The sequence below is a fragment of the Oncorhynchus clarkii genome, chromosome 29 (genome assembly GCF_045791955.1).
Source record: "Oncorhynchus clarkii lewisi isolate Uvic-CL-2024 chromosome 29, UVic_Ocla_1.0, whole genome shotgun sequence".
Classification (NCBI taxonomy): Eukaryota; Metazoa; Chordata; class Actinopteri; order Salmoniformes; family Salmonidae; genus Oncorhynchus; species Oncorhynchus clarkii.
Window position 1 is genome coordinate 24,876,643 of NC_092175.1, and position 27,466 is coordinate 24,904,108.

The following is a 27,466-nucleotide window of genomic DNA, read 5'->3' on the forward strand; positions in this document are numbered from 1 at the left end:
CGTCATTTAAACCAGTTGATGTCACCGCATGTGTGGGTGGTGGAACTAAAGGGTTAGCTAAGGCATATTGAGCAGGGCTAGAGGCTCTACAGTGAAATAAGACAATAATCACTAACCAGAACAGCAATGGACAAGGCATATTGACATTAGGGAGAGGCATGCGTAGCCGAGTGATCATAGGGGTCTAATGAGTAGTTAAGCTGGCTAGAGACACGGCGATTCAGACAGCCAGCGGGCCTAGGCTAACAAGCAAGCAGAAGGGCCTTAGAGGGACGTCGTGACGGAAGAAGCATGTTAAAGCCTACATGTGCGGAGCCTCCTTGTGCGGAGCCTCCTCGTGTGGTTGCGTTGGCAGACCAGTCGTGACGGATTAGTAGGGTTCGGTGTAGTAAAGGGGTCCAGTCCAATTGGCAAAATAGTTGTAGTGGCCCAAGAAATTGGCCGATGGATCTCTTCAGCTAACAGTCCAATATGCTCTAGACAGCTAGCGGGCTGTGGCTAGCAGGCTAGCAGATGGGCATTCAGGGGACTTCACGACGTTGTAGTCAGTTGAAGAACCTCCTCTGGCAGATTACTTCGGTAGTCCAGTCGTGAAGGTTCGGTGGGACTCTGAACCGGCAGTAAAAGTGGTCCAAGCCAATTGGCAAAATAGGTATTGTAGCCCAGGAGTGGCTGATGGACCTCTTCAGCTAGCTAGGAGATGGGCCTAGCATGAGCTAGCTCCAGGCTAATTGGTTCTTGCTTCGGGATAGAGACGTTAGCCAGGAGTAGCCATTCAGATTGCAGCTAGCTTGCTGCGATGATCCAAGTGAAAAGGTTCAGAGCTTACGGTAGGAATCCGGGGATATGGAGAGAAAATAAGTCCGGTATGTTCTAGTTTGAATCGCGTTGTGCAAACTGGCAAGAGTTTTCCGAGCTAAAGGTTGATGACCGCTAGCAGTGATTAGCTGACTACTAGATAGTTATCTGGCTAGCTTCTGTTGGGGTTCCGGTTCAAAAGTAAAGAAAAATACTTTAGAAAAAGGCAGCTCCACAGCACATTAGGTGAGGCGGGTTGCATGAGAGTGTTCTGAAGTTGAGGTTTAGAAAAATATTAAAAAGATTTGCGAAGAAAAAATATGTAAAAAGATATATACAAGGGACACGAAAAGACAATGACAAAGACTTCTGAATGCTACGCCATCTTGGTGGTTATGTTGTGTCTGTGCTCTTGTAGAATACTTGTTGAGGGGTGGAGATGATGTAGTTCATTATTCCTTGCCCACGGACATTCAACCACCCCATCAGAGATGATTGCAATACAGTCTGCTTTCTCTATGATTTGCTTGACCTTCACTTGAACTCTGTTGAACTCTGCATCCAGCCAATGAGTAGATAAAGCATGTCTGGTTGGGTGTATGCTGGGCAAAGAACATTCAGAAATCTCTACCAATACACATAGCCTGTGAGCATCAGAGGTGAACCAGTTGCATATACAGCTCCTCCATTGAGTCAAAAAAACTTCTGATTTCAGGAGGACCATGAGCTGTTGCTATCGATAAGGTGTATGATTCATCATTCTCACATCAAATAGAAGTAGAGAGACTTTTGTCAGAGGTTGCTTGTTGTGAGCGCTAAGGGAACTTTATGCACTTGGCCAGATGATTCTACATCTTTGTTGCATTCATAACTCAGCAAAAAAAGAAATGTCCTCTCACTGTCAACTGCGTTTATTTTCAGCAAACATAACGTGTAAATATTTGTATGAACATAACAAGAATCAACAACTGAGACATAAACTGAACAAGTTCCACAGACATGTGACTAACAGAAATGGAATAATGTGTCCCTGAACAAAGGGGGGGGGTCAAAATCAAAAGTAACAGTCAGTATCTGGTGTGGCCACCAGCTGCATTAACCTCTAGTGACTCCCCATCCCGCATGCGGGAGCGTAATCATAGCCTAACACTAATTAGAATAACACAACGGACATTAATATCCCTAGAAAATATTCCTATTCATGAAAATCACAAATGAAATATATTGAGACATAGCTTAGCCTTTTGTTAATCACCCTGTCATCTCAGATTTTCAAAATATGCTTCACAGCCAAAGCTAGACAAGCAATTGTGTAAGTTTATCGATAGCCTAGCATAGCATTTTGTCCAGCTAGCAGCAGGTAACTTGGTCACGGAAATCAGAAAAGCAATCAAATTAAATATTTTACCTTTGATGAGCTTCGGATGATTTCACTCACGAGACTCCCAGTTAGATAGCAAATGTTCCTTTTTTCTATCTATTCTATCTATTCGATAATATATCCATTGGGACAATTCGTTTTTCAGTAGGACCGATTGGAGTAATGGCTACCTCTGTATTTTACGCGAGAATCTCTCTGGCAGCATCAGGTGACCACTTGCGCAATGTAGCCGCATACGGGTATTCTTCAACATAAATGCGTAAAACTACGTCACAATGCTGTAGACACCTTCGGGAATACGGAGAAAGAGTAATCTGGTTGATAGCCCATTCATTGCTCAATAGGGACTCATTGGAACGCAGCGCTTTCACAACATAGTGCACTTCCGGATTGGATTTTTCTCAGGCTTTCGCCTGCAACATCTGTTCTGTTATACTCACAGACAATATTTTTACAGTTTTGGAAACTTTAGAGTGTTTTCTATCCCAAGGTGTCAATTATATGCATATTCTAGCATCTTGTCCTGACAAAATATCCTGTTTAAAACGGGAACGTTTTTTTTCCAAAAATGAAAATACTGCCCCCTAGTCACAACTTAAGTACTGCAGTGCATCTCCTCCTCATGGACTGCACCATATTTGCCAGTTCTTGCTGTGAGATGTTACCCCACTCTTCCACCAAGGCACCTGCAAGGTCCCAGACATTTCTGGGGGTAATGGACCTAGCCCTCACCCTCCGATCCAACAGGTCCCAGACATGTTCAATGGGATTGAGATCCGGGCTCTTCGCTGGACATGGCAGAACACTGACATTCCTGTCTTGCAGGATATCAAAAACAGAAATCACGCAGTATGGCTGGTGGTATTGTCATGCTGGAGGGTCATGTCCCACATGAGGGAGGAGGATGTCTTCCCTGTAACGCACAGCATTGAGATTGCCTGCAATGACAACAAGCTCAGTCTGATGATGCTGTGACACCGCCCCAGACCATGACGGACCCTCCACATCCAAATCGATCCTGCTCCAGAGTACAGGCCTCGGTGTAACGCTCATTCCTTTGACGATAAACGTGAATCCGACCATCACCCCTGGTGAGACAAAACCGCGACTCGTCAGTGAAGAGCACTTTTTGCAAGTCTTGTCTGGTCCAGCGATGGTGGGTTTGTGCCCATAGGTGACATTGTTGCCGGTTATGTCTGGTGAAGACCTGCCTTACAACAGGCCTACAACCCCTCAGTCCAGCCTCTCTCAGCCTATTGCGGACAATCTGAGCACTGATGGAGGGATTGTGCATTCCTGGTGTAACTCGGGCAGTTGTTGCTGCCATCCTGTACCTGTGCAGGTGTTGTTACACGTGGTTTGCCACTGTGAGTACAATCAGCTGTCCGTCCTGTCGTGCTGTCTTAGGCGTCTCACAGTACGAACATTGCAATTTATTGCCCTGGCCACATATGCAGTGCTCATGCCTCCTTGCAGCATGATGAGCAGGGACCCTGGGATCTTTCTTTTGGTGTTTTTCAGAGTCAGTAGAAAGGCTTCTTTAGTGTCCTAAGTTTTCATAACTGTGACCTTAATTGCCTACTGTCTGTAAGCTGTTAGTGTCTTTTTATTTGTTTTTATTTTATTTAACCTTTACTTAACCAGGCAAGTCAGTTAAGAACAAATTCTTATTTTCAATGACGGCCTAGGAACAGTGGGTTAACTGCCTGTTCAGGGACAAAACAACAGATTTGTACCTTGTCAGCTCGGGGGTTTGAACTTGCAACCATCCGGTTACATGTCCAAAGCTCTAACCACTAGGCTACCCTGCCGCCCCAATAGACATTCATCCATGAGCAGTGGACCAGATTCAAACCCATGCCAACCACTAGGCTACCCTGCCCTTAACGACCGTTACACAGGTGCATGTTCATTAATTGTTTATGGTTCATTGAACAAGCATGGGAATCAGTGTTTAAACCCTTTACAATGAACATCTGTGAAGTTATTTTAATTTTTCTGAATTATCTTTGAAAGACAGGGTCCTGAAAAAGTCTATATGATTTGGCGGGCCGTTTGGCAAATTTTTGGTAAATTAGAGTACACCCACTTCTCCAGGAACCACTACACCATTGTATATTTCTATTGTACGGAATGCTTGTCAAATAGCTCAATCACGCTTCGTTTGTTCAAAAAGGACAAAATTGTTCAGATTACAATACCAATCAGAGGGCGAACATAAATTGAAAGATTGGTTGCAAGCAGGACTTGTGTAACGGCACGTGCATAACTACAACCAGTTAGCAAGTCGGACATTTTAGAGTTTCCTAGTTCTAGTCTTCTTGACTAGCACATGATCGAGGCATAAGGGTAACACCGACATCATCTTTTAGGGGGCGGTAATAAGGTCAACAATAATGTTTGCAAATGATATCAGCCCGTGCTGATGGTTTAATAAGGCGTCAGATGGCGATAATCTAGTTCCATCGATGGTTGCAATAGGCTCCTTGTTATTTGATTAGACTACCCATTGTCACATAATGAAAGGTGTGAAAACCCATAATAGGCTACAGATTGTGTGTCTCTGGCTGAGTTGATAAGTTGATTTGGGCCATCAGTTGATTGACAAATGTAGGCCTACAGTAGATTGATCAACCTTCCTCCAGTGTGGATACTAGTCCACGTTTTATAGTTCAGCTATGTATAATTTGTCAATATAGTTCTGTTCTTTGGTGAGGAAAGCATGTATTGTGTGACTTTAATATTTCATTTCGTAAAGCTGTCAAGATGTTTGTGCATGAGCCTATCCAAAGACAATTTTGTTGAGGGTGAGACACTTTCGTTTGATGTGTAAATTATCATATTCATTTTACTTCTTGAAAATATTGAAACAAACACAATTAACTTGTGGGCCTAATGTAGGCTCAGGCTGGTCACTATATCGGCCAGCAAATTTGTGAGGCTCGGACCCAGAGGGCACTGCTTGGACCACTGAGCCACGGCAGTTCACGATGCTCTAGCAAGCATGATTAATACTGATGAAACGGAGGCATTGTTTTTTAAATAATTTTGTTTGTCAGCCTTCCCCAAACCATACCCCAGGGGTAGGCAACTCTGTTCCTAGAGTGCAGGATGTTCCAACTAGGCACCACACCTGACCAACTGAGCTAATTGATCAATTCAGTGTTGGCTTAAATTCAACACACCTGGTCTTCCAGGTCGGTTAAATCAAAAACATGAAGTGCCTGCGGCCCTCCAGGACCAGGGTTGCCTACCCCTGCCATATCCCTAACCTTAATCACTCAGAATTAATGCATAACCTGTTAACCTTTGAGTTGTTTCTGTCTTAACCCAGCAACCACGCAGAATTAACCCTGTAACCACGCAGAATTAACCCTGTAACCACGCAGAATTAACCCTGTAACCACGCAGAATTAATGCATCAGAAATAGACGTTCATCCATGAGCAGTGGACCAGATTCAAACCCCTGCCAACTCTGTCATATGTGTGCTGGAGTCAGTGGCTGTGGGTATTGCGTCCCTTCAAAACATAATTAAACAATTGATTGAACAAAAACAGATTTTCCCTAACAAAAATACATCTACCCCTACAAATATGTCAATTTATGATAATCCACATAAACATTAACACGAGACGTGCTGTAGCCTGCACGTAGCCTACATAAGGTACAATATAGGTACAGTGTGCATTGTATATGAACACCGCTTCCAGCTACTCCCTGGCGGCAATTCAAAATATTGATTCAGATATTCAAATCCTCCTGCTGCAGGACTATTTTCCTGCTGCAACGAAACGGGTCAAATTAGGATCTGACATCGGTAGATCTAAAAACAAACAAGCTAAATGGAGTATCAACCATCTGTAACTATACTGGAGGCAAATGTGATGTTTATAGGAACTGTTTTGATCACATTCTCATGGAGGTCCCTACCTACCGCCCAATATACTGTGCTATTACAGGACAGTGTGATCACATCATACAATGTCTAAACAAAGTGTTGAATTATTGTCTTATTTTGAATGTACACCATTTCCCCCCCTCCTTAAGAAAATAATAAAAGCACAGATTAATTGTAGTGCTGAAAGCATGAATGCATGAATATATCAATCTTGACAGCAAGAGTAATATTTTGCCCAGAGACGTGTATCATGACTCAAACTGGAACGCAAACTTCAGCGTGACAGGGTGCACAAATCTCCAGGAGCCTTACAAAGGTAGGCAGGCAGCCAGCACAGGCAGTAGCTGAGATATATTGGAACAAATTATCATATATAGGATTTAACTATGGACTGCTGCAGTCACTAAGTATGTGATAGAATAGCGGTGGCGGTGGAGAATGACTGTGTATATACTGTACATGCATCGCAGAGGAGAGCAGATAAAAAAGACATGCTTTAGGAATGGTGGTGGCTCAAGGATCTCTCAAAGAAAATGGGATGCAATTTACTTGTAGGATCCAACCAAACATGTCACAATGAAATTGTGTGTGTGTGTGCCTGCGTATGTGTGCGTTATGATTTATGATTTATGACAGTGATGGACGACACCATTAGGAGCGGCAGCTTCCTTCCAACACAATCTCACTCGATCCCTTCCTCTCTCAGACACATGCACACACAAACAAATATCTTTCAAAAATCCGACAAACTCTTCATCCCAACAAAGAACAAGGCAGTTACTAACCCACTATTCCCCAGTAGGCCGTCATTGTAAATAAAAATGTGTTATTAAATGACTTGCCTAGTTAACTAAAGGTTCAATACAAATTAAAATATATTACAAAGAGGTTAAAATAGTTTTCTGTCGCTGACTGAGTGTACCTCTTTAATCCATGTATTTATCCATTTATTCATGTTTTATCAAACAACCTAAATAGGGATAAGCTCTCTACCTTGAATATCTAACAAAGAAATCAGCCTTCTTTAGCTGTAATTCCGTGGTTAAATTAGGGCAAACAAGGCTATCTCCTCCCACCATTATTCTTCAAGCGGCATCATTAATTTGTACACAAAGAAGGATCGTATTGTAATACCACTAAGTAGAAAAGTGGCTTTGTTGGAAAACTGGCGAAAATAAGTAAAGAACACAGGAAGCGTGGGTTGTAATTCTCACTGTGATAGTGACTGTGGCCTAACACAAGCACTGAGTGAATGTATATGCCTATAGGGCACGTTTAAAAAATATGTGGATCTCGACAAATGTCTCCGTTCCCCTCTGAAAACCACCCTTTAATAATTCAAACATTTGCTAAGAAAGAGAGCCAAAGTCTTTGTGAATTAAAATTAATGTGACAAGAGAACAAAGCTGCAAATAGGTTCTGTAAAAACGTTATGGGCAAAACATTGTCCCTGATATAAAACATTTTAATCTTCAAAGCAGAAGTTAGTCGTGTTGATGCCTGCTGGTGCTGTTGATCTGGTTTTCAATGACAGTCTTTCTATTCATTCATTTGTCTTCAGGACATGACAGAGGTGACACAGGGCATTGTTTAGTCCATTGCTTTCAAAGGAATTGAAGCCCTCTAATATGCCTCCATTCAAGCAACCCTAGGAATGGTACAGTTAAATCATTTGATGTACAGTTAGTGGCTAGGAGGGGGAACCGACAAAAACACTGTTGCTTCATTTTAGAATCTCCTTATTAAATGATATTGTCTCTATGAGACCTTGGTGCTCTGGACTCCTTAGCTTTGGGCTCTACAATTAAAATAACCACACTGTGAAGATGCCAAAATGTAACTATTCAGACAATACTACCACAAATGCGGTATGTGTATCTACGTATGAAAACACCTTACTTTGACTTTTCAGAAAATAGGTGAAAAGACAAATCATGTTTCAGAAACTGCCGTATGTGACATGTAATTGTATTCAGCAAGTAAAAGGGAAACAGCTGTATCCGCTTGTCAGATGAAAGTCCTTTGTGGTTCCCAGTGTTAACTGGTAAGGTTCACTGTCCTGTAGATCAGGCGTGCCTACACACAGATCCATATCTCCTCCTTTACCCTTCAGCAAAGGGACAGACTGAGCTGTAGGACTTAAGCCTCTCTCAAGCGCTGTTGTTTCCTGAACTTTGATCATGTTTCCCTGATCAAAGTTCATTTAATGCCATCTCCTATCTGATGGCACATTATCCTCCCACGTCATCTTGATATAAATAGAGTCTGGAGTGCAGGAGCCGCTCATTCGTTGCTTTCAATCACAGCTGAATCCCTGCAGGCTTTTTCCCCTCTGTCCATCAGCCCATTTATTTGACCTCTCCTTGCTTATGGACCAGAGGGATACAAGTAAGTGGGGAGGAGAAGGCAGCAAAATAAATGAGGTTGGGGTTTCTAATATGACAAATGGTTTGACACTGAAGATCTGCGTGGAGGCACTTGGACAATACTCTAAAGTAGTTTTTGTCTGTTTGATAGAATAACACACTCTCAAAATCACCTGCTGTATGTGATTGGACTTTGTGTGTGTGTGCGTGCATGCGCAAGCTTGAGTGCTAGCCTGCGCGCACACGTGTATGTGTGTGGGTCTGCAACACTGCGTTGCAGTATGTAGACTATAGCAGTGTGTGTGGGTGAGCTGGAAGGTGGGTGCATGTTACTGTTATCCGTGGACACAGTACAAGGTGTCTGCCAGCGCCGGGGGCAAAAGGAAACAGAAGCAGGTAGAAGATTACAAAATTCAATTTAAGGTAATGGAGGGGGAAGCTTTGATATACGGTGCCACACTGCCACTGCGTTTGTTTCCTTTTAGTGTCACAGCAGCAGATCAGTCTTAGAATCTCTCCCCTCACTGTCTTAGTCTTAGATTTTCTGTAAAACAGGCCTACTTTCTCTCCCTATTTGCCTTAGCTTCAGAGCCCGTACGATCTACAATTAAGACTATCCTACCAACGGGGCATTAAAAACTGTAATATCTTATGTTTCACCGAGCCTTGGCTGAACGACGACACGGTTAATATAGCGCTGTCTAGCTTCTCCATGTATCGGCAGGGCATGCAGTGTCACACCCTAATCTGTTTCACCTGTTCTTGTGATTGTTTCCACCCCCTCCAGGTGTTGCTTATTTTCCCCAGTGTATTTATCCCTGTGTTTCCTGTCTCTCTGTGCCAGTTCGTCTTGTATGTTTTCAAGTCAACCAGCGTGTTTTTCCTGTGCTCCTGTTTTCTATTCTCTTTTTCTAGTCTTCCCGGTTTTGACCCTTGCCTGTTTTTCTGGACTCCGTACCTGCCTGCCTGACCATTCTGCCCACCCTGACATCGAGCCTGTCTGCCACTCTTTACCTTTTGGTCTCAGAATCTGGTTTTAACCTTTTGCCTGTCCATGACCATTCTCTTGCCTACTCCTTTTGGATTATAAATAAACAACAAATCTGCCTCCTGTGTCTGCATCTGGGTCTCACCTAGTGCCCTTATAGTACGAACAGGCCATGACAGACCCAGCAGACTTGGCTCATCTCCGCCACGCTGTCTCCATGCAGGGAGACATGAGGAGCTGTTACAGGACCTTCTGGGAGGGCTCTGTTCCTTGACGGAATGCCACGACCAAGGGTTTAAGGAGATTATGGAGCAAATCAGGGAGTTAGCTCGGAGGCTGTCTGCTACCGCTGAGAAACCCCAACCAGCCATTAATATTTCCCTATTAGTGGTGAGCTTGTACAGCCTACAGCAGCTCCCCGAAAACCCCGCTTACCTCCTCCGGAGCGATATTCTGGGGATCCTGGTACCTGCCAGGGTTTTCTTTCTCAGTGCTCTCTTATTTTTGAGATACAGCCATCTTCGTTTCCTTCAGACCGATCTAAGATAGCTTATGTTATTACGCTAATGTCGGGAAGGGCACTCTCCTGGGCTACGGCAGTTTGGGAGCAACAATCCGCCATTTGTTGTCATCTGGAGAATTTTATGGCAGAAGTGAGGAAGTTATTTGATTCTCCGGTATCCGGGAGAGAGGCAGCCAGTAAACTTCTTGAATTACGTCAAAAGTCCCGTAGTGTGGCAGACTATGAGGTAGATTTTCGCACGTTGGCTGTCGAGAGTGCCTGGAATCCGCAGTCTCTTTTCAATACTTTTCTTCACTGATTACCTGAGGTGGTAAAAGATGAGCTAGCTGCTTGGGAAGTACCGGTGGACCTCGACTCCCTCATCGCCCCCACCATTAGAATTGATGGACGCCTAAGCGAACGCAGGAGTGAGAGGAGGTCTGGTCTCGGGCACACTCGTCCATCCGCAGTGGCTCGCTCACCTCCGAGGGAGGTGACCGAGCGATGTTTTTTCCGAGAGGATCTGAATCACCTGAGCTCCCTCGAGAATCATCAACGACGGGTGAGTCGGATACACCAGAACCCATGGAACTGGGAAGAGCTAGATTATCGGCTAGGTAAGCTCCAACAGTTGTCTGTATTGCGGTGCTGCGGGGCATTTCATTGCTACCTGTCCAATGAGGAGACCTAGATCATTAGTAGGTACAACTACTCTGGTGAGTCAGACTGGGAATTCCCTAATGCCTATTACCTGTACCCCTTTTGCTGTTATTCAGCTGTGGGGAGACCAGTCAAAGTTTGGATGCGCGAAGGAGACAAGTGGAAGACTGCTTTCAATACAGCAAGTGGACACAATGAGTACCTGGTCATTAATGTTCCTGCTGTCCTCCAGGCTCTGGTTAACGATGTGCTCCGGGACGTTGAATCGGTTTGTTTATTTATACCTCGATGACATTGTTTTTCTCCCATTCTGCCCAGGAACACGCTCTCCATGTTCGACAAGTCCTTAGCGCCTTCTGGAGAACCAGTTGTTTGTTACAGCGGAGAAGTGCGAGTTCCACCACTCCACAATCACTTTTCTGGGATACATCATCTCTGAAGGGAATGTTCAGATGGATCCAGAGAAAGTGAGAGTGATGGTGGATTGGCACCAACCCACGTCCAGGGTGCGGTTACAGCGGTTTCTGGGGTTTGCTAATTTTTTATTTATTTTTTTCCCGCGTGTTTTTTCCCATGCTCCTCTTTTCTATTCCCTTTTTCTAGTCCCTTGACTGTTTTTCTGGACCCCGTACCTGCCTGCCTGCCTGACCCTTCTGCCTGCCCTGACATCGAGCCTGTCTGACACTCTTTACCTTTTGGATTATAAATAAACAACAGACTTGAACCATCTGCCTCCTGTGTCTGCATCTGGATCTTGCCTTGTGCCCTTAATTGCAGCTACGTCTGGTAAGACGAGGGGCAGGGGTGTGTGTCTATTTGTCAATAACTGCTGGTGGCGATGTATAATATTAAAGAAGTCTCGAGGTATAGCTCGGCTGAGGTAGAATACCTCATGATAAGCTGTAGACCACACTATCAACCAAGAGAGTTCTAATCTATATTATTCGTAGCCATCTATTTATCACCACAAACAGGTGCTGGCACTAAGACCGCACTCACCAAGCTGTATAAGGCCATTAGCAAACAAGAAAATGATCATCCAGAAGCAGCGCTCCGAGTGGCCGGGGACTTTAATGCAGACAAACTTAAATCAGTTAAAAAAATACAAAATATTTAACCTTTATTTAACTAGGCAAGTCAGTTAATTAAGAACACATTTTTATTTACAATGACGGCCTACCCCAGCCAAACCCTAACGCGGACGACGCTAGGCCAATTGTTCGCTCCCCTATGGGACTCCCAATCACAGCCAGTTGTGATACAGCCTGGATTCAAACCAGGGGCAGTAGTGACACCTCTAGAACTGAGATGCGGTGCCTTAGACTGCTGCGCCACTTGTGAGCCAAATTTACCTACTTTCCACCAGCATGTGAACCAGAGGGAAATAACTCTAGACCACCTTTACTCCACACACAGAGACGCATACAAAGCTCTCCCTCGCCCTCCATTTGGCAAATCTGACCATAATTATATCCTCCTGATTCCTGCTTACATGCAAAAACTAAAGCAGAACGTACCAGTAACTCAGAAATGGTCAGATTATGTGGATGCTACGCTACAGGACTGTTTTGGTAGCACAGACTGGAATATGTTCCGGGATTTATCCAATGGCACCTCAGTCACCGGCTTCATCAATAAGTGTACTGACGATGTCGTCCCCACAGTGACCATACGCACATTTCCCAACCAGAAGCCATGGACAACATCCACACTGAGCTAAAGGCTAGAGCTGCCACTTTCAAGAAGCGGGACACTAATCCGGACGCTTATAGAAAATCCTGCAAAGCCCTCAAACAGGCAAAGCGTCAATACAGAACTAAGATTGAATCCTACTACACCGGATCTGACGCTTGTCAGATGTGGCTGGGCTTGAAAATTTTTACGGACTACAAAGGGAAACCCAATCGTGAGCTGCCCAGTGACGCGGCTCGCGATTGCTCGCTTCGAGGAAAGCAACACTGAAGCATGAAGGAGAGCACCAGCTGTTCCGGACGACTGCGTGATCACACTCTCTGTAGCCGATGTGAGAAAGACCTTTAAACAGGTCAAGATTCACAAAGCCGCTGGACCAGATGGATTACCAGGACGTGTAATCAAATCATGCGTGGACCGACTGGCAAGTGTCTTCACTGACATTTTTAACCTCTCCCTGACCGAGTCTGTAATACCTACATGTTTCAAACAGACCACCATAGTCCTTGTGCCCAAGAAAGCAACGGTAACCTTCCTAAAAGATTACCACCCCATAGCACTCACGTTGGTAGCCATGGCTCACGTCAACGCCATCATGCCGGAAACCCTAGACCCACCCAATTCGCATACCGCCCCAACATATCCACAGATGACACAATCTCAATCGCACTTCACACTGCCCTTTTCCACCTGGACCAAAGGAACACCTATTTGAGTATGTTGTTCATTGACTACAGCTCAGCGTTCAACATCATAGTGCCCACTAAGCTAAGGACCCTGGGACTAAACACCTCCCTCTGCAACTAGATCATGGACTTCCTGACGGACCGCCCCAAGGTGTTAAGGGTAGGCAACAACACATCTGCCATGCTGATCCTCAAAACTGGGGCCCCTCAGGGGTGCATGCTCAGTCCCCTCCTCTACTCCTTGTTCACTCACGACTGCGTGGCCAAGCACAACTCCAACACCATTATTAAGTTTGCTGACAACACAACAGTGGTATGCCACCAACAACCATGAGAAAGCCTATAGAGAGGAGGTCAGAGACCTGGCAAAACAAAGTGGCTTATCGTGGACAATAGGAAAGGAGGGCCGAACAGGCCCCCATTAACATCGACAGGGCTGAAGTAGAGCAGGTCGAGAGTTTCAAGTTCCTTGGTGTCCACATCACCAATGAACTATCATGGTCCAAACTCACCAAGACAGTTGTGAAGAGGGCACAACACCTTTTCCACCTCAGGAGACTGGAAAGAGTTGTTATGGGTCCCCAGATCCTAAAAAATGTTCTACAGCTGCACCATCGAGAGCATCCTGAACGGTTGCATCACCGCCTGGTATGACAACTGCTCGGCATCTGAACGTAAGGCGCTACAGAGGTTAGTATGGCCTAGTACATCAATGGGGCCAAGCTTCCTGACATACAGGACCTATATACTAGGCGGTGTCAGAGGAAGGCCCAAATAATTGTCAACAACTCCAGTCACTCAAGTCATAGCCTGTTCTCTGTGCTACCGCACGTCAAGCGGTACCGGAGCACTAAGTCTAGGACCAAAAGGCCCCTTAATAGCTTCTACCCCCAAGCCGTAAGACGGCTGAACAATTAATCAAATGGCCACCTGGATTATTTACATTGCCCCCCACCCCTTTTTGTTTTTACACTACTGCTACACTCTGTTTATTATCTATGCGTAGTCACTTTACAAATGACCTCGACTAACTTGTACCCCAAGACATTGACTCAGTACCGGTACCCCCTATATATAGCCTCGTTGTTGTTATGAACTGTAATTTCCTTGTGTTACTCTTTTTCTGTCTTTATATTTTTTTCACCTTAGATTATTTAGTAAATATTTTCTTAACTCTATTTCTTGAACTTCGTTTGTTGGTTAAGAGCTTGTAATTAAGCATTTCACGGTAAGGTCCTGTTGTATTCGGAGCATGTGACAAATAAGATTTGCTTTGATTTGTATTGCGGGTGGATTGGGACGAGGGAATAACCTGCATAGGCCTGGGCTATCCTATCCATCCAGCCACAGTCTTCACACTGGGCGTCCTGAGGAGCTACTGCACACTGGCACCAATTTGAGGTCATGCCTGCAATCTAGGCAAGGAGGAACAAAGCCATGCCCCTAAGAAACAGAGCTGAGGAGTTCAAGCTTGGGATAACAACATTGGCATGAAAGAACCATCAGGTGGATAACGCGTTTGCCTCACAGGTCTCAATGCTATTTAGTCTTGTTTCTGTCAGTCACTGTCTTTTTATGGACAGATTTAGACTCTCCTTGGCAGTGTGATGTAGAGATGGATGGAGAGTGTTCAGGGACTAGTTCATCATCCTCCACCTAAACCCTCCAACCGTGAGACTATCCCACACCCCTATTCTTTACGGAGACAATATTGACCTGATCACTGAATCAATTCATTTATCAGTTCATTCATAATTCAAGTGTAAGTGAAAATGATCAGATGACGCACACATTAAGCAGCTCTCTTGCAGACCATAGATCCCGTTAAGAGGGATGAGACGGGATTTGATAAATGGGGACAAAATATCAAACCAGAACCTATTGGATATTCATTAAGAAGCCTCAGTGGAATGTGTGCGTTTAAGCACTTAATGGCTACTTAAAGCCGATGAGGCAGAGAAAGCGAGAGAGAACGGGGGGAGAAAGAGATGGAGAGGCAGTGGAGAATGAAAGCATTCTGTAAATGGTGTTTGGAGGAATGCCTGTCAAGTCGAACGGGTCTTGAAGGGAAATTGGCCAAGGGAGGCCTTTGTCGGGCTGCGTGACATGCCCCCAGTCTTCAAAGCTGTTTTAGGGGAGGAGGGAGGCATCTCTGAAAGTCACTCTGTGCTGCAGGGTAGTCCTGGTATGAAAGGGGACCCAATGGAGGACCCATTTATTTCCCCTAACACAAGATAGACATGAACAATCCCTCAATAGCGGCACTGATTTGACACTGATTTTTATTCACGTGTCTGCCTGATGTAATATTATATTGGAATTTGGATCACAATGCAAAGATTCCGATATATTGTACAAGATCATGTCAGCAGCGATATCTAGAATATAGATAAATATCCAGGGGTATGAAAACAAGATGATAGTTTATTTGAAATTAAATAACATTTTACCTTCTTACATACATAGAGGGCTTTGAATAGGGGGCAGCTCTCTTTGAGTAGAGATGACTTAAAATCTTATGACATGGAAATATCTGACACAAAAATCCTAATACTGTACATTTATTTTTCAGTTGAATTTCCACGGCCGTTGAGGTAGCCTGTAACCTGTTCCTAGCACTCATATTGAGCAATATGTTCATAATCATAACAAACAAGATATCACACTAATAAACATACTGTAGCAACCTTAACCCAACACCTAGCGACCTCGTCAAGCCTGCTGCTGTCAAGCCAACATCTTTGGGCTACCCCCCGAAATTCACTACATTGGTGTCAGAAGTGGGATGGTGCCCTTGAGGCCACCGGAAAGGCGTGTACATGTGAGGGACTTGGTTTATGAGAAGCAGTTAAATTTAGGTTTCAGATTAAAGGGAACATAAAACTGCTCATACGCTGGTGACTGTTAAGTGCCTTTAAACGGCCTATTCTGACCATATCCATCGAGGAAGCAGACAATGTTCAATCACTTAACAGATGACTGAAACAGTTCTATCCAGTAGTGGTGAGCGGAGAGTAGCTCATAATTTCCTGATGAGGAAAAGTGGCTTACTCAATTGAAGTAATGCACCATACTAATACTCAAACTATCATGCTGATTGAACGCTTATCATGATAAGCACTCTTCAATGTAAAATTATTCCATTAATTGAACCTAACCGCTGTTTTTCATTATAAAACCTTGTCTGTTATTTCCTGAGTGGTCAAATACATCTCTGTTATGACTTGTACCATATGAAAATGTATTGTGACTATGCTCTCAGTTTGCTATATCTCAGTGCTATTTTCCATTACCACTGCCAAGAAAACACTCTTTCTCTCTATTTGAAAAGAAATGTCAGAGGGGGGCATTGTACAGGTAATTAAATACAAATTCTAGTGTTTTGGAGCTGCCTGAATGTAAATCTCTTCTATTTGAGCTCTTGGGGCAAAATTCATGGTCGACTTCTTCTCAATTATTAGAGTTTTGAGAAGGAAGAAGACTTAAGTCTGATTTAGTATGCAAGAGATATGCCTCTACAAAAGGTCGTTCCACAAAATAAGTCCCTTTTGTGACCCTTTACATATTTTAAGTAAAACATTGATTTTAAAAGCCTGTTATATTAAATTAAGTGTCCTTTAATATAGACCACATTAAAAAACAAATGATATGAATAAAGACTTGCTAAAGTCCCGAAATTCAGCATTTTAACATGTTCCTCTGTGCAGACTCTTGTGACTACTCTGGATATTTTAACCTACTTAACCTCAACATTTCTCCAGGTTTTCACCATCATTGTAAAGCCCTAGTTATGTTGTTGCTTTGACATAGTCATTTCTGAAGATCATAATTATTTAATGTGCTTTGTGATTCATTTTAATGTAAAAAAACAAAAATATCCCTCATTTTAAGGTCAACCCTGTTACGTAAACTGAACTCTTGTTTTTTTTAAATAAATACAAATAAAAAATGAATTTCCTTAACCAACACTTCTAGCACTGCTGATTTATTGAGGAAAAGTGTCCTTACTATGCCTGTGATATGTAGTTGTCCCAGCTAGCTATATTAAGATGAATGCACTAACTGTAAGACGCTCTGGATAAGAGTGTTTGCTAAATGACTAAAATATAAAATATAAATGTCAAATATGGTGAAACTATTTATTTTTAAAGGGAAAATCCAAAAAGTATACATCTATTTTGTTTTCAATAGTTCACTGATACGGTCCCAAAATGTTTGCATGTCAGCAGTCAAGTTTTCAAGATATTGTACTTACAAGAAACAAAGTATCACCGGCCACATCATCATGATGATACAAAACATCATCATTCTGAATTAAGGTTTTGGTGAGTCCGAACATAACCAAATTGAAACAGCCACAGAGGAAAAATCACACCATCTCTGATACTTTCTCCTCTGTGCTTTAATTGGGCTTTGACCCGGTATGCAGCATTCCTCTCTCATCCTGACTGTTTCTTATTTCATCACAGGCACAGTTGAGAGCATGCCGCAGCTCCCAGTCTTTCTCACCGTTTTCCGTTGGGACTGCCTGCACCGCACTGAGCCATAATGAAAGGCACAGCCAGCTGTGCCGGCCGGCAATATGGCTCTTTCATCAAGTTAAACCGAGCTGACGCCTGCTCCTCAATTATTAAACGTTCACCGAAATGAGCAACAACATAACATAGGAAAAAAACTTCAGCAGACCCCCTTTAGTACTTTGCAGAGAACAGGGAGAAGAGTGTCTGTGTTTGAGGGGATGAGATTCACATTGTCACTGTAATCGGGAGAAACACATTTGTACTTCAAATCACTGCCATGTTTCCATGGAAAAAAATAAAGTACAGGGCTTGAGATCCACTTACGGGAAAATCTATGCATTGTCTGAGAGAAACTCAGATTGAATTAAATGAAGTTCCAATCAGAAATAATATGCCAGCCATTAAAGTTGAGTTAATCACACTGCAGGTAATAAGAGGTCTTTCTATCTCCATGGATTAAGGGCATAACACGTTGACAGAGTGCAAAAATAATTAGTTACGCAACAGCTCTCCTTGTCATGGAGTTGCTTTGCCAGCCAGAGGAATTATAATGAATAGCTTGGTAGCTTGGTGCCTATAGGTGATTCATGTCATATTTCTGAAATAACTAATGAAACGTTAGGCATATAGAAATGACTAGAAAAGGTTTTGAGCAGAATAAAAATTTGACATCGGTGCCATGGGAGTTCTGATATTAAATAAACGCCTTTTTCCTTCAATACAATTAATGATGTTGGAGGTTTACGGAGCAAAAATATAAACTCTTGATAAAAGAATTGAGCAAACTGCAGTCAGCAGAAAGGCTAATGTTGAATGTGATAATTAATATGGATAACATGGGCTCTGTGGACTTGTTTTGTTTTGCAGCACTGTCATGGAATCATTCATTCAACCTGTAAAACCACTGAGTGTGTCAATTCATTTCCTTATTATACAAACCAAACATTTACAGGGTTTTAATTTTTGCTTCCTGTGATCTTTGGTTCCTTCCAGTGGAGTGTAATAAACAGATTACTTTCTGTAATTTTTTTCCTTCCAAAACAGTTCCTCTCTGAACATAAATAATCCCCTTTTACGAAATCACTTCAGGTGAATATCCTGTTATAAAACAGCACATCTGTGTAGGAAAACATGCTTCCTGAGATCAAACGCAGACGCGGTGCGATGGCTGGTGATTGTAATTACCCTGGTATTGGGTATAAATAGGTGCCTCATCTTGGCAGGCCGGAGGGATCCATCCGCATTAATGAGCATTTCATATGATTTGGGATTACACATATCGCTATGGCTCTTTTGAGATTACCATAAATCTTCCCAAAACAGGCGGGAGCTAATGCCCCTTCCACTATGCCCTCTACTATTTTACTAAACAGACTGTTGAGTTAAGTGGCTAAAGAGATTAGGCTAAAGAGGGTCGTAGCTACTGCAGTCTGGCAGGCAGGTGGACCATGTGGCTCGTACAGGGCCACTGAGGAAGTGAAATAAACCACCAGTAATGGGCATGCAGCCATGCAGACTGGGACATCTTCTACTCTGCCACATAAGAGGACAGGGAGCTGTTATGGGCATCCAACTGATGTTGATCAATACCTCATTAATCCATGTTGTGATTTGGCTTGAATCGATTTGGAGTTTTTCTTTTTTGGCATCTCATGAGGTGGAGAGCAAGACGGGGAACGCTAGTGGCCTTAAGCTAACCCCTGCCCTGTCTTTCATTTTGGCCTTGAAAGAAAAGCGCCTATGGACGAAACACACACACACACACAGACATTCACTTACTCACACACATTGAGTGTACTACACATAATAAACACTTGTACAATCATACACAAACAAACACATATACAGTACCAGTCAAAAGTTTGGACACACCTACTCATTCAAAGGTTTTTCTTTATTTTTACTATTTTCTACATTGTCCTGTTGAAAAACAATTGATAGTCCCACTAAGCGCAATCTAGATGGGATGGCGTATTGCTGCAGAATGCTGTGGTAGCCATGCTGGTTAAGTGTGCCTTGAATTCTAAATAAATCACTGACAGTGCCACCAGCAAAACACCCCCACGCTATCATACCTGCTCCTCCATGCTGCACGGTGGGAACCACACAGGCAGAGATCATCCGTTCACCTACTCTGCATCTCACAAAGACACGGCAGTTGGAACCAAAACTCTCCAATTTGGACTCATCAGACCAAAGGACAGATTTCCACCGGTCTAATGTCCATTGCTCGTGTTTATTGGCCCAAGCAAGTCTCTTATTATTATTGGTGTCCTTTAGTAGTGGTTTCTTTGCAGCAATTCGACCATGAAGGCCTGATTCACGCAGTCTCCTCTGAACAGTTGATGTTGAGATGTGTCTGTTACTTGAACTCTGCAGCAGAGGTAACTCTGGGTCTTCCATTCCTGTGGCGGTCACATGAGAGCCAGTTTCATCATAGCGCTTGATGGTTTTTGCGACTGCACTTGAAGAAACTTTCAAAGTTCTTGAAATTTTCCGCATTGACTGACCTTCAAGTAATTACCTTAAAGTAAGGATGGACTGTCATTTCTCTTTGCTTATTTGAGCTGTTCTTGCCATAATATGGACTTGGTCTTTTACCAAATATGGCCATCTTATGTATACCACCCCTACCTCGTCACAATACAACTGATTGGCTAAAATACATTAAGAAGAAAATAAATTCCACAAATTAACATTTAACAAGGCACACCTGTTAATTTTAATGCATTCCAGGTGACTACCTCATGAAGCTGGTTGAGAGATACCTTTGATGACAGCTTTGCACAATCTTGGCAAAGGGTGGCTACTTTGAAGAACATAAAATATAACGTATATTATGATATGTTAAACACTTGTTTGGTTACTACATTATTTCATCGTTTTGATGTCTTCACAATTATTCTACAATGTAGAATATAGTAAAAATAAAGAAAAACCCCGGAATGAGTAGGTGAGTCCAAACTTTTACTGGTTCTGTATATCAAATCATCCAGTGAGCCATGCCATAATGTCGTAGCAATGACTTGTGTGAGACCTTGAAGCAGGAACAGTGTGCAAGTATACAGGATCTGTCACTGGAGCCATAGAAAAAGTGTGTGCATGATTAAGAATTGTGCTTCAAAACACTGCTGTGTAACGCTGAACAAAAATAAGCTGATTGGCAAATAAACTATACAAACAAAAAAGTTAACAAAATGCATTTAAGCCAATAACACATGTGGCAGTGTAATAATGTAGCTCTCTGAACCTGAGCTAGGTTACCATTGCCTCCTGGTTCTAAATGTCGTTTTCATGTTTCCAGTGTCCAATTCGATTTATGAATGAAAACTGCAGAAATAATTGGAAACATTCAAAGTTCTAAGTCGAGCGTGTTATGAACCAAGAGTCAAGGGTGCTTAGCCCTGATTCAAAGTCTCTCTACACAGTTCATGCCTGAAAAAGGATTTACCTCTCTCTCTTGAGCCTTTGTGTTTTTGCTTTTTGGGTTTTGTTTTTAAAGGCTGATGCGATGGGTCATACCTCGCATTCCCTGGAGCCGGAGATGGTGCAGGTGCAGGAGCCAGTCCCGTTGCCCAGCACCTCCAAGCCATCCGGGGTGGCGGCTGGATTGTAGCTCATGTAATACTCCTGCAGCTGGGAGCTCAGGTTTTGCTCAGGCTCCGGGCTCTTTTTCCGCCGCTTGCGGCCCACCACGGAGCGCTGCTGCAGGAGCCGTGCCGCATTCGGGTAGCGCCTCCATAACACGTAGATGACGGTCAGGACGAGTGACATGGTGAAGAAGAGTGCCACGCTGCCCACCACCACCTTGTGGAAGGACATGTGCTCCGGCTCTGGGGGCTGAGTCACCACCAGGCTGCGGAGGGAGGGCGGAGCCCGGGGAGGGGAGTCTCTGGGGTCAATCCTTACCCGGCTGGGAAAAGTAGGCCGGGGGGGGTACTGAGGCCGAGGTGGGGGTAGGGGGGCCAGGGTGATAGGTGGAAGCAGGGGTGGAAGTGGGCTGGTGGGGGCAGGGGTTGGGTCAGGTGTCGTTTCAATGAAATCCGGGGTTGGTGAAGGGGTTTCTGTCTGGAAGTAATCAGTTTCCTCACAAATGCCATTGTTCCTCGTTGCCTCCATGATCTTCTCTCCCTGGAGCTGCTTTGGGCTGCTGCATATCATGGTCGTGTCTTTAGTGCCACGAAAGTTCCTCAGCCAGGCCACCAGGGGGCAGATGCCTGTCCCACAGTCCCACACGTTACCTGCAAGGTTGATAGAGTTCAGGGAGATCCATGCAGACACTGCCTCCTGGGACACGTTGGACAGCTTGTTGGACTCCAGGTTGAGGGTCTGGAGGTTAGGCAGGCAGTGGAACACGGCAGGGTCCAGGGTCTGGATCTCATTGCCAGACAGATCCAGTTTCTGCAGTGTGTGCCAAGTCCAGGGAAGGCCCTGGTTGACTGCTCGGATGCGGTTCCACTGCAGGTAGAGCGCCCGCAAGTTAGCAAGACGTGGAAACAGAAAGAAGTTGATCCGGGAGAACTGGTTGTGCTCCAGGTGCAGCTCCATGAGCCTCTGTAACCCCAGGAAGGTGGTCCTGGTGAGGGCCCGGAGTCGGTTGTAGCCCAGGTCCAGAAACTCCAGGCTGCGGCATTCGAGGAAGGCCCGGATGGGGACTATGGTGAGGCCGTTGGAGCGCAAGTGGAGGTTCTGCAGCTTCTTCAGGCCGTGGAACTGCCCCGGCTGAAGCACCTGCAGCTTGTTGTAGGACAGGTCCAGGCTGCGGAGGTTGGGCACCCCGTGGAAGGTGGCGTTGTGGAGCTGAGAGATCTTGTTGGAGCTGAGGATCAGCTCTTTAAGCCTGCGAACCCCCTGGAAGACCCGACTGTCTAGAGAAGAGATCTGGTTGTGGTCCATGTAGAGCCAGAGGAGCTGGTTGAGGTGGGCAAACTGGTAGGGGAGCAGCGTGTGCAAGTCGTTGTAGCGAAGAGAGAGGCCCTGGCAGCCCACTGAGATGTTCTCAGGGACGTCCAAGAAGCCAGCTGACTCGCAGTGGACTATCTTCCCCTCACAACGGCAGCTGTGAGGGCAGGTGCGTTCACCAGAGCAGAGCGGCAGCATGGCCTGGAGCACGAGGAGCAGGAGGAGGATGAGGTGCGCCGGTCGTCCATCACACAGCCTGGAACCTACAGATAGAGAGACAGAGAGAGAGAAGAAGCAGTCATGTTAGAGAGGATTTACTAATGTTGATCCATGGAAATACCCATAAAAGGATAAATACTAATAATTGTATAGTTAAATTAAATTAGAGTATGTTTATGATGGCCACATTCAAGAAAGCTCCGTACATTGTAAAAGGACATTCTGAAAATGTTTTGATTTGAAATGAATACATATACTGTAAGTAAACACTTATACATCCTGTTTTTAGATTCACGTTGTAATCAATTTTAAATGTATGAGAAATGAGTACATTATGTATCCCATACCTTCAAGGTCTGTTGCTAGACAGCAGTGAAAAAACATGCCTACTTCATTTGCTATGACAAAGTGCACCCACAAAATGTTTGTTTTGGGTAACTGGTGTGCTCTCTTTTCACCCGGTAAACCTGTGCAGGGGTCTTTGTCTTCTGTTACAGATTTTTACATTTCTAATGCTGAAGCAGACATCACACAGACTAAGCACATGTCCTGATAAACAGGAGACAAGACACTACAAATAACACCCCTCTGTGATTCAACGCTTTGATCCTATTCTTTCTTTGCTTTGTTCTCTTTGTGCAGCAGACTGTAACGGGTTGTCCCCATTTTAAACCGTTTGCTGGGAAACAAGAACACCCGTAGATTTAGCTCTAATTGAGACACATTGCTGCTTGCTGTGTGATGTCGTCCCTTTGCACATAAAGACAGCGTGAAGTGACTGTGAGCAAAACGGCTGTGCAGGCAGGCTGAGGTAGCAACAGGATGGGGCTGTTCAGCTGAGCTCTCTCCTTAGACACACTCCGAACTGACACCTTCTTATTCTAGTCTCTGGCCTGGTTGGTTTGGCAGTGGAAGGAACCACATACTAGGGAGAATGGGAGGGGGGAGTACTCTGGACTGGTTTGACAGTGGAAGGAACCACTTACTAGGGAGAATGGGGGTGTACTCTGGGCTGGTTTGACAGTGGAAGGAACAACTTACTAGAGAGAATGAGGGGTATAATGATGTATCCCTTTTTCTCCCCAATTTCGTGATATCCAAATTGGTTGTTACAGTCTTGTCCCATTGCTGCAACTCCCGTACGGACTCGGGAGAGGTGAAAGTCGAGAACCATGCGTCCTCCGAAACAACCCCATCAAGCCGCCACACTGCTCGCTTCTTGACACACTGCTCACTTAACCCGTCAGTCAGCCACACCAATGTGTTCGAGGAAACACCATACAGCTGGTGACAGAAGTCGCCCGCCACAAGGAACACAACAAACACTGCATAGCCATAAAACATGGTTAAAACTATCATTTTGAAATCATGGATGGTCAAATCAAATCAAAGTTTACTGACACGCAAACAGATGTGAAGACGTTATCGCAAGTGTTTCTCGCTCCAACAGTTTAGTTATAATTAGAAATCCAAAACAATACACAAAATCCAACAGTAAAAAGGAATACATTAAGAAATATCAGAACGAGCAATGTCAGAGTCCGGAATATATATAAAATGGTGTGTATGAACAGTATAGAAAAGGTGTGTACAGCAGTAGTTATATAGGATGAACCATGACTAGAATACAGTATATACACATTATTAAAGTGAACAGTGTTCAATGACTCTATGTACATAGGGAAGCAGTCTCTAAGGTACAGGGTAGAGTACCTAGTGGTAGCTGGCTAGTAACAGTGACTTAGGTTTAGGGCAGGGTACTGGGCGGATGCCGGCTATTGGTGACTGTCTGATGGCCTGGAGATAGAAGCTGTTTCTCAGTCTCTCTGTCCCAGCTTTGATGCACCTGTACTGGTCTCTACCTTCTAGATGGTAGCGGGGTGAACAGGCCGTGGTTCGGGTGGCTGAGGTCCTTGATGATTTTCTTGGCCTTCCTGTGACACAGAGTGCAGTAGATGTCCTGGAGGGCAGGCAGTGTGCCCCCGATGATCCACCCCCTGTAGAGCCCTGCGGTTGTGAACGGTGCAATTGCCCTACTGGGCGGTGATACAGCCCGACAGGATGCTCTCAATGGTGCATCTGTAGAAGTTTGTGGGGGTCTTACGGGCCAAGATGAATTTCTTCAGCTTCCTGTGGTTGAAGAGGCACTGAGAAGCTGTTTATCAGTCTCTTGTACCCAGCTTTGATGCATCTGTACTGTCTCTGCCTTTTAGATGGTAGTGCTTCCTCTCCTCTGCAGCCCTGTCGATGTGGATGTGATCCCACTTTCTCTGCATTCTCCTGCAGAGAAAGCTCCTTTGTTTTGCTTATTTTTCTGGCACCACTCTGCCAGGGGTCTCACCTCCTCCCTGTAGGCTGTCTCGTTATTGTTGGTAATCAGGCCTATCACTGTTGTGTCGTCAGCAAACCTGATGATTGAGTTGGCCACGTAGTCATGTGTGAACAGGGAGTACAGGAGGGGCCTGAGCACTTACGCCTGTGGGGCCCCCGTGTTGAGCGTAGCAGAAGTGTTGTTGCCGACCTTCTTCACTTGGAGTCGGCCCATCAGGAAGCCCATGACACAGTTGCACAAGGAGGGGTTTAGACCCAGGGTCCCTGAGCTTAATGGTGGGCTTGAAGGCTGAGCTGTAGTTGATGAGCAGCATTCTTACAAAGGTATTTCTCTTGTCCAGATGGGATAGGGCAGTGTGCAGTGCAATGGCGATTGCGTCCATGGATCTGTTGGGGCGGTATGTGAATTGTAGTGGGTCTAGGATGTTGGGTAAGGTGGAGGTGATATGTTCCTTAGCTAGCCTCTCAAAGCACTTCATGATGACAGATGTCTTCACAAAAAAAACTGGAATGAGTAGTTGTGTCCAAACTTTTGACTGGTACTGTACCAGTGTCTGAGCCGCTGAATTGCGACTCACTCTGTCCCTATACTGTGGTTTTGCCTCTTTGATTGCCTTACAGAGGTCATAGATGGTGTGTTTGTACACATCCATGTTCCCAGTCACCTTGCTATGGTTGAATGTAGTGGTTTGCACTTTCAGTTTTGTGAGAATGCTGCCACCTATCCACAGTTTTCCCAGTCCGCGTGATCAAAACAATCTTGAAACATAGATTCCAAGTGGTCAGACCAACGTTGAACAGTCCTTACTTTGTGTGCTTCCTGCTTAAGTTTCTGCCTATAGGTGAGAAGGAGCAGAATGGATGCAATGGCTACAGTGCGGGGGAGGGCCTTGTAGCCATCCCTGAAGGGAGAGTAGCAATGATTCAGTCCATGATGCGCGTGTAGGACAGGAGGTGTCTTGATAGAATTTCGGGAGCTTTTTCCTCAGATTTCATTTATTAAAGTCCCAGGTTACAATAAATATGGCCTCAGGATACATGGTTTCCAGTTTGCACATAGTCCAGTGTAGTTCCTTTAGAGCCATTGTGGTGTTGTCTTGGGGAGGAATATACACGGCAGTGACAATGACCAAATAAATTATCTTGGGAGGTAATGTGGTCGGCATTTGATGGTGAGAAATTCCAAATCCGGAGAGCAAAAGGACTTGAATTCCTGTACGTTACCACAATCACACCATGAGTTGTTAACAAACCCCTTTGCTCTCTTTTTTCCAGAATGTTTGTTCTTCCTGTCCCGGGGATAATATATCCGGAGAGACCCATGATTCCGCAAAACAGAGTATGTTACAGTCCCTGTCGTCTGTCTCTCTGTAAGGGGATCTTCACCCTGAGATCGTCTACTTTAGTGTCCAGGGACTGAACTTTAGCAAGTAATATACTTAGCAGTGGTGGACGATATGCACACCACTTGAGTCTGACTAGGGTCCTACTTCTTCTTTCTCTTTTCCGGCGTCAGCGTTTCGTTGCAGTCCCCGGGATGAATAGAGTTGCCTCAGGAAGTTCAAACAAAGGGTCCAGTTCAGGGAAGTCGAATTTCTGGTGAGTGACCACCGATCTAATATCCAAAAGTTATTTTCAACTGTAGGTAATAATACAAGTAACGTTCTGAGCAAACAATGTAAGAAAAAACACACACAAAACAAATACTGCAAAGTTGTCTTGGAGCTAGAAACAGGGTGAACATGTCTATCAGCACCATCTTGTGATATTACAGTTCTTTCATCCATTGCTCTGTCTATGAATTTGAATGTTGTTACATTTCTCTAGGCCCATCCCTCAGATTTATACCAAAACAGAGGCGGGATGCCCGCTTTGTGATTCAATTAAGGATTATAGCCTCAGACATGTCATTGGATTCCCTTGAGCACTGATGTGTGTCCGTGAAGTGGCCCCTTCAGCTGAATTGCTGCTTCAGTTATCAAGGAGGTCTGTAGTCTATGGATGGTGGCTGCGTGTGAGATCAGATGCTCTGCACAGTACATTGACATGGTGCCTAGGCTTGGGCAGTATACTGCTGTATATACAGTATACCGGGGTATTTGGAAATAGCAATGGGATGGTTTTTCAATACCTTCAATACCATTTAAACTATTTATTTGAAGCTTTAAAAATGTACTTGAATATTTGTAGCTACTTGTAATGTAAATACCTAGTCAACTTGTGCAATACGTTAGGAGATAAAGCAGATTGTGTTCTTCATTTCACCTTTCACATTATTTTTTTCAATTTGAACCCTACCGGTAGTTTTACAAGCACACAAGGACAAGAGACCAGATCCTTGTGAGTCAGTCACTGCAGCACACGCCAGGTGATCTGCCTACAGTATGGATTCGTATAACTATTAAGTTAACTGTCTAAAATGTGCTAAATGCTCTGCAGTTGTGCATTTGGTTTGCTTATTTTGTAGCTAGTTGTCTAGCTAAGTGGTTAGCTTCTTGCAAAATCAAGCTTCTCTTGGTAA

General features: G+C 44.3%; 1 protein-coding gene across 1 annotated transcript in view; it reads right to left on the bottom strand.

The window, feature by feature from the left end:
- LOC139388178 (leucine-rich repeat transmembrane neuronal protein 4-like) overlaps positions 1 to 25,598 on the bottom strand; it is a 39,906-nt gene extending 14,308 nt beyond the window's left edge. The window contains exons 1-4 of the mRNA XM_071134746.1: positions 25,565 to 25,598; positions 25,089 to 25,239; positions 24,665 to 24,744; positions 21,016 to 22,658 (exon numbers count right to left, since the gene is read on the bottom strand). Of these exons, the coding sequence (XP_070990847.1) occupies positions 21,016 to 22,658; positions 24,665 to 24,744; positions 25,089 to 25,239; positions 25,565 to 25,598 (1,908 nt within the window). The remainder of the gene's footprint in view (positions 1 to 21,015; positions 22,659 to 24,664; positions 24,745 to 25,088; positions 25,240 to 25,564) is intronic.
- Positions 25,599 to 27,466: the final 1,868 nt, after the last annotated feature.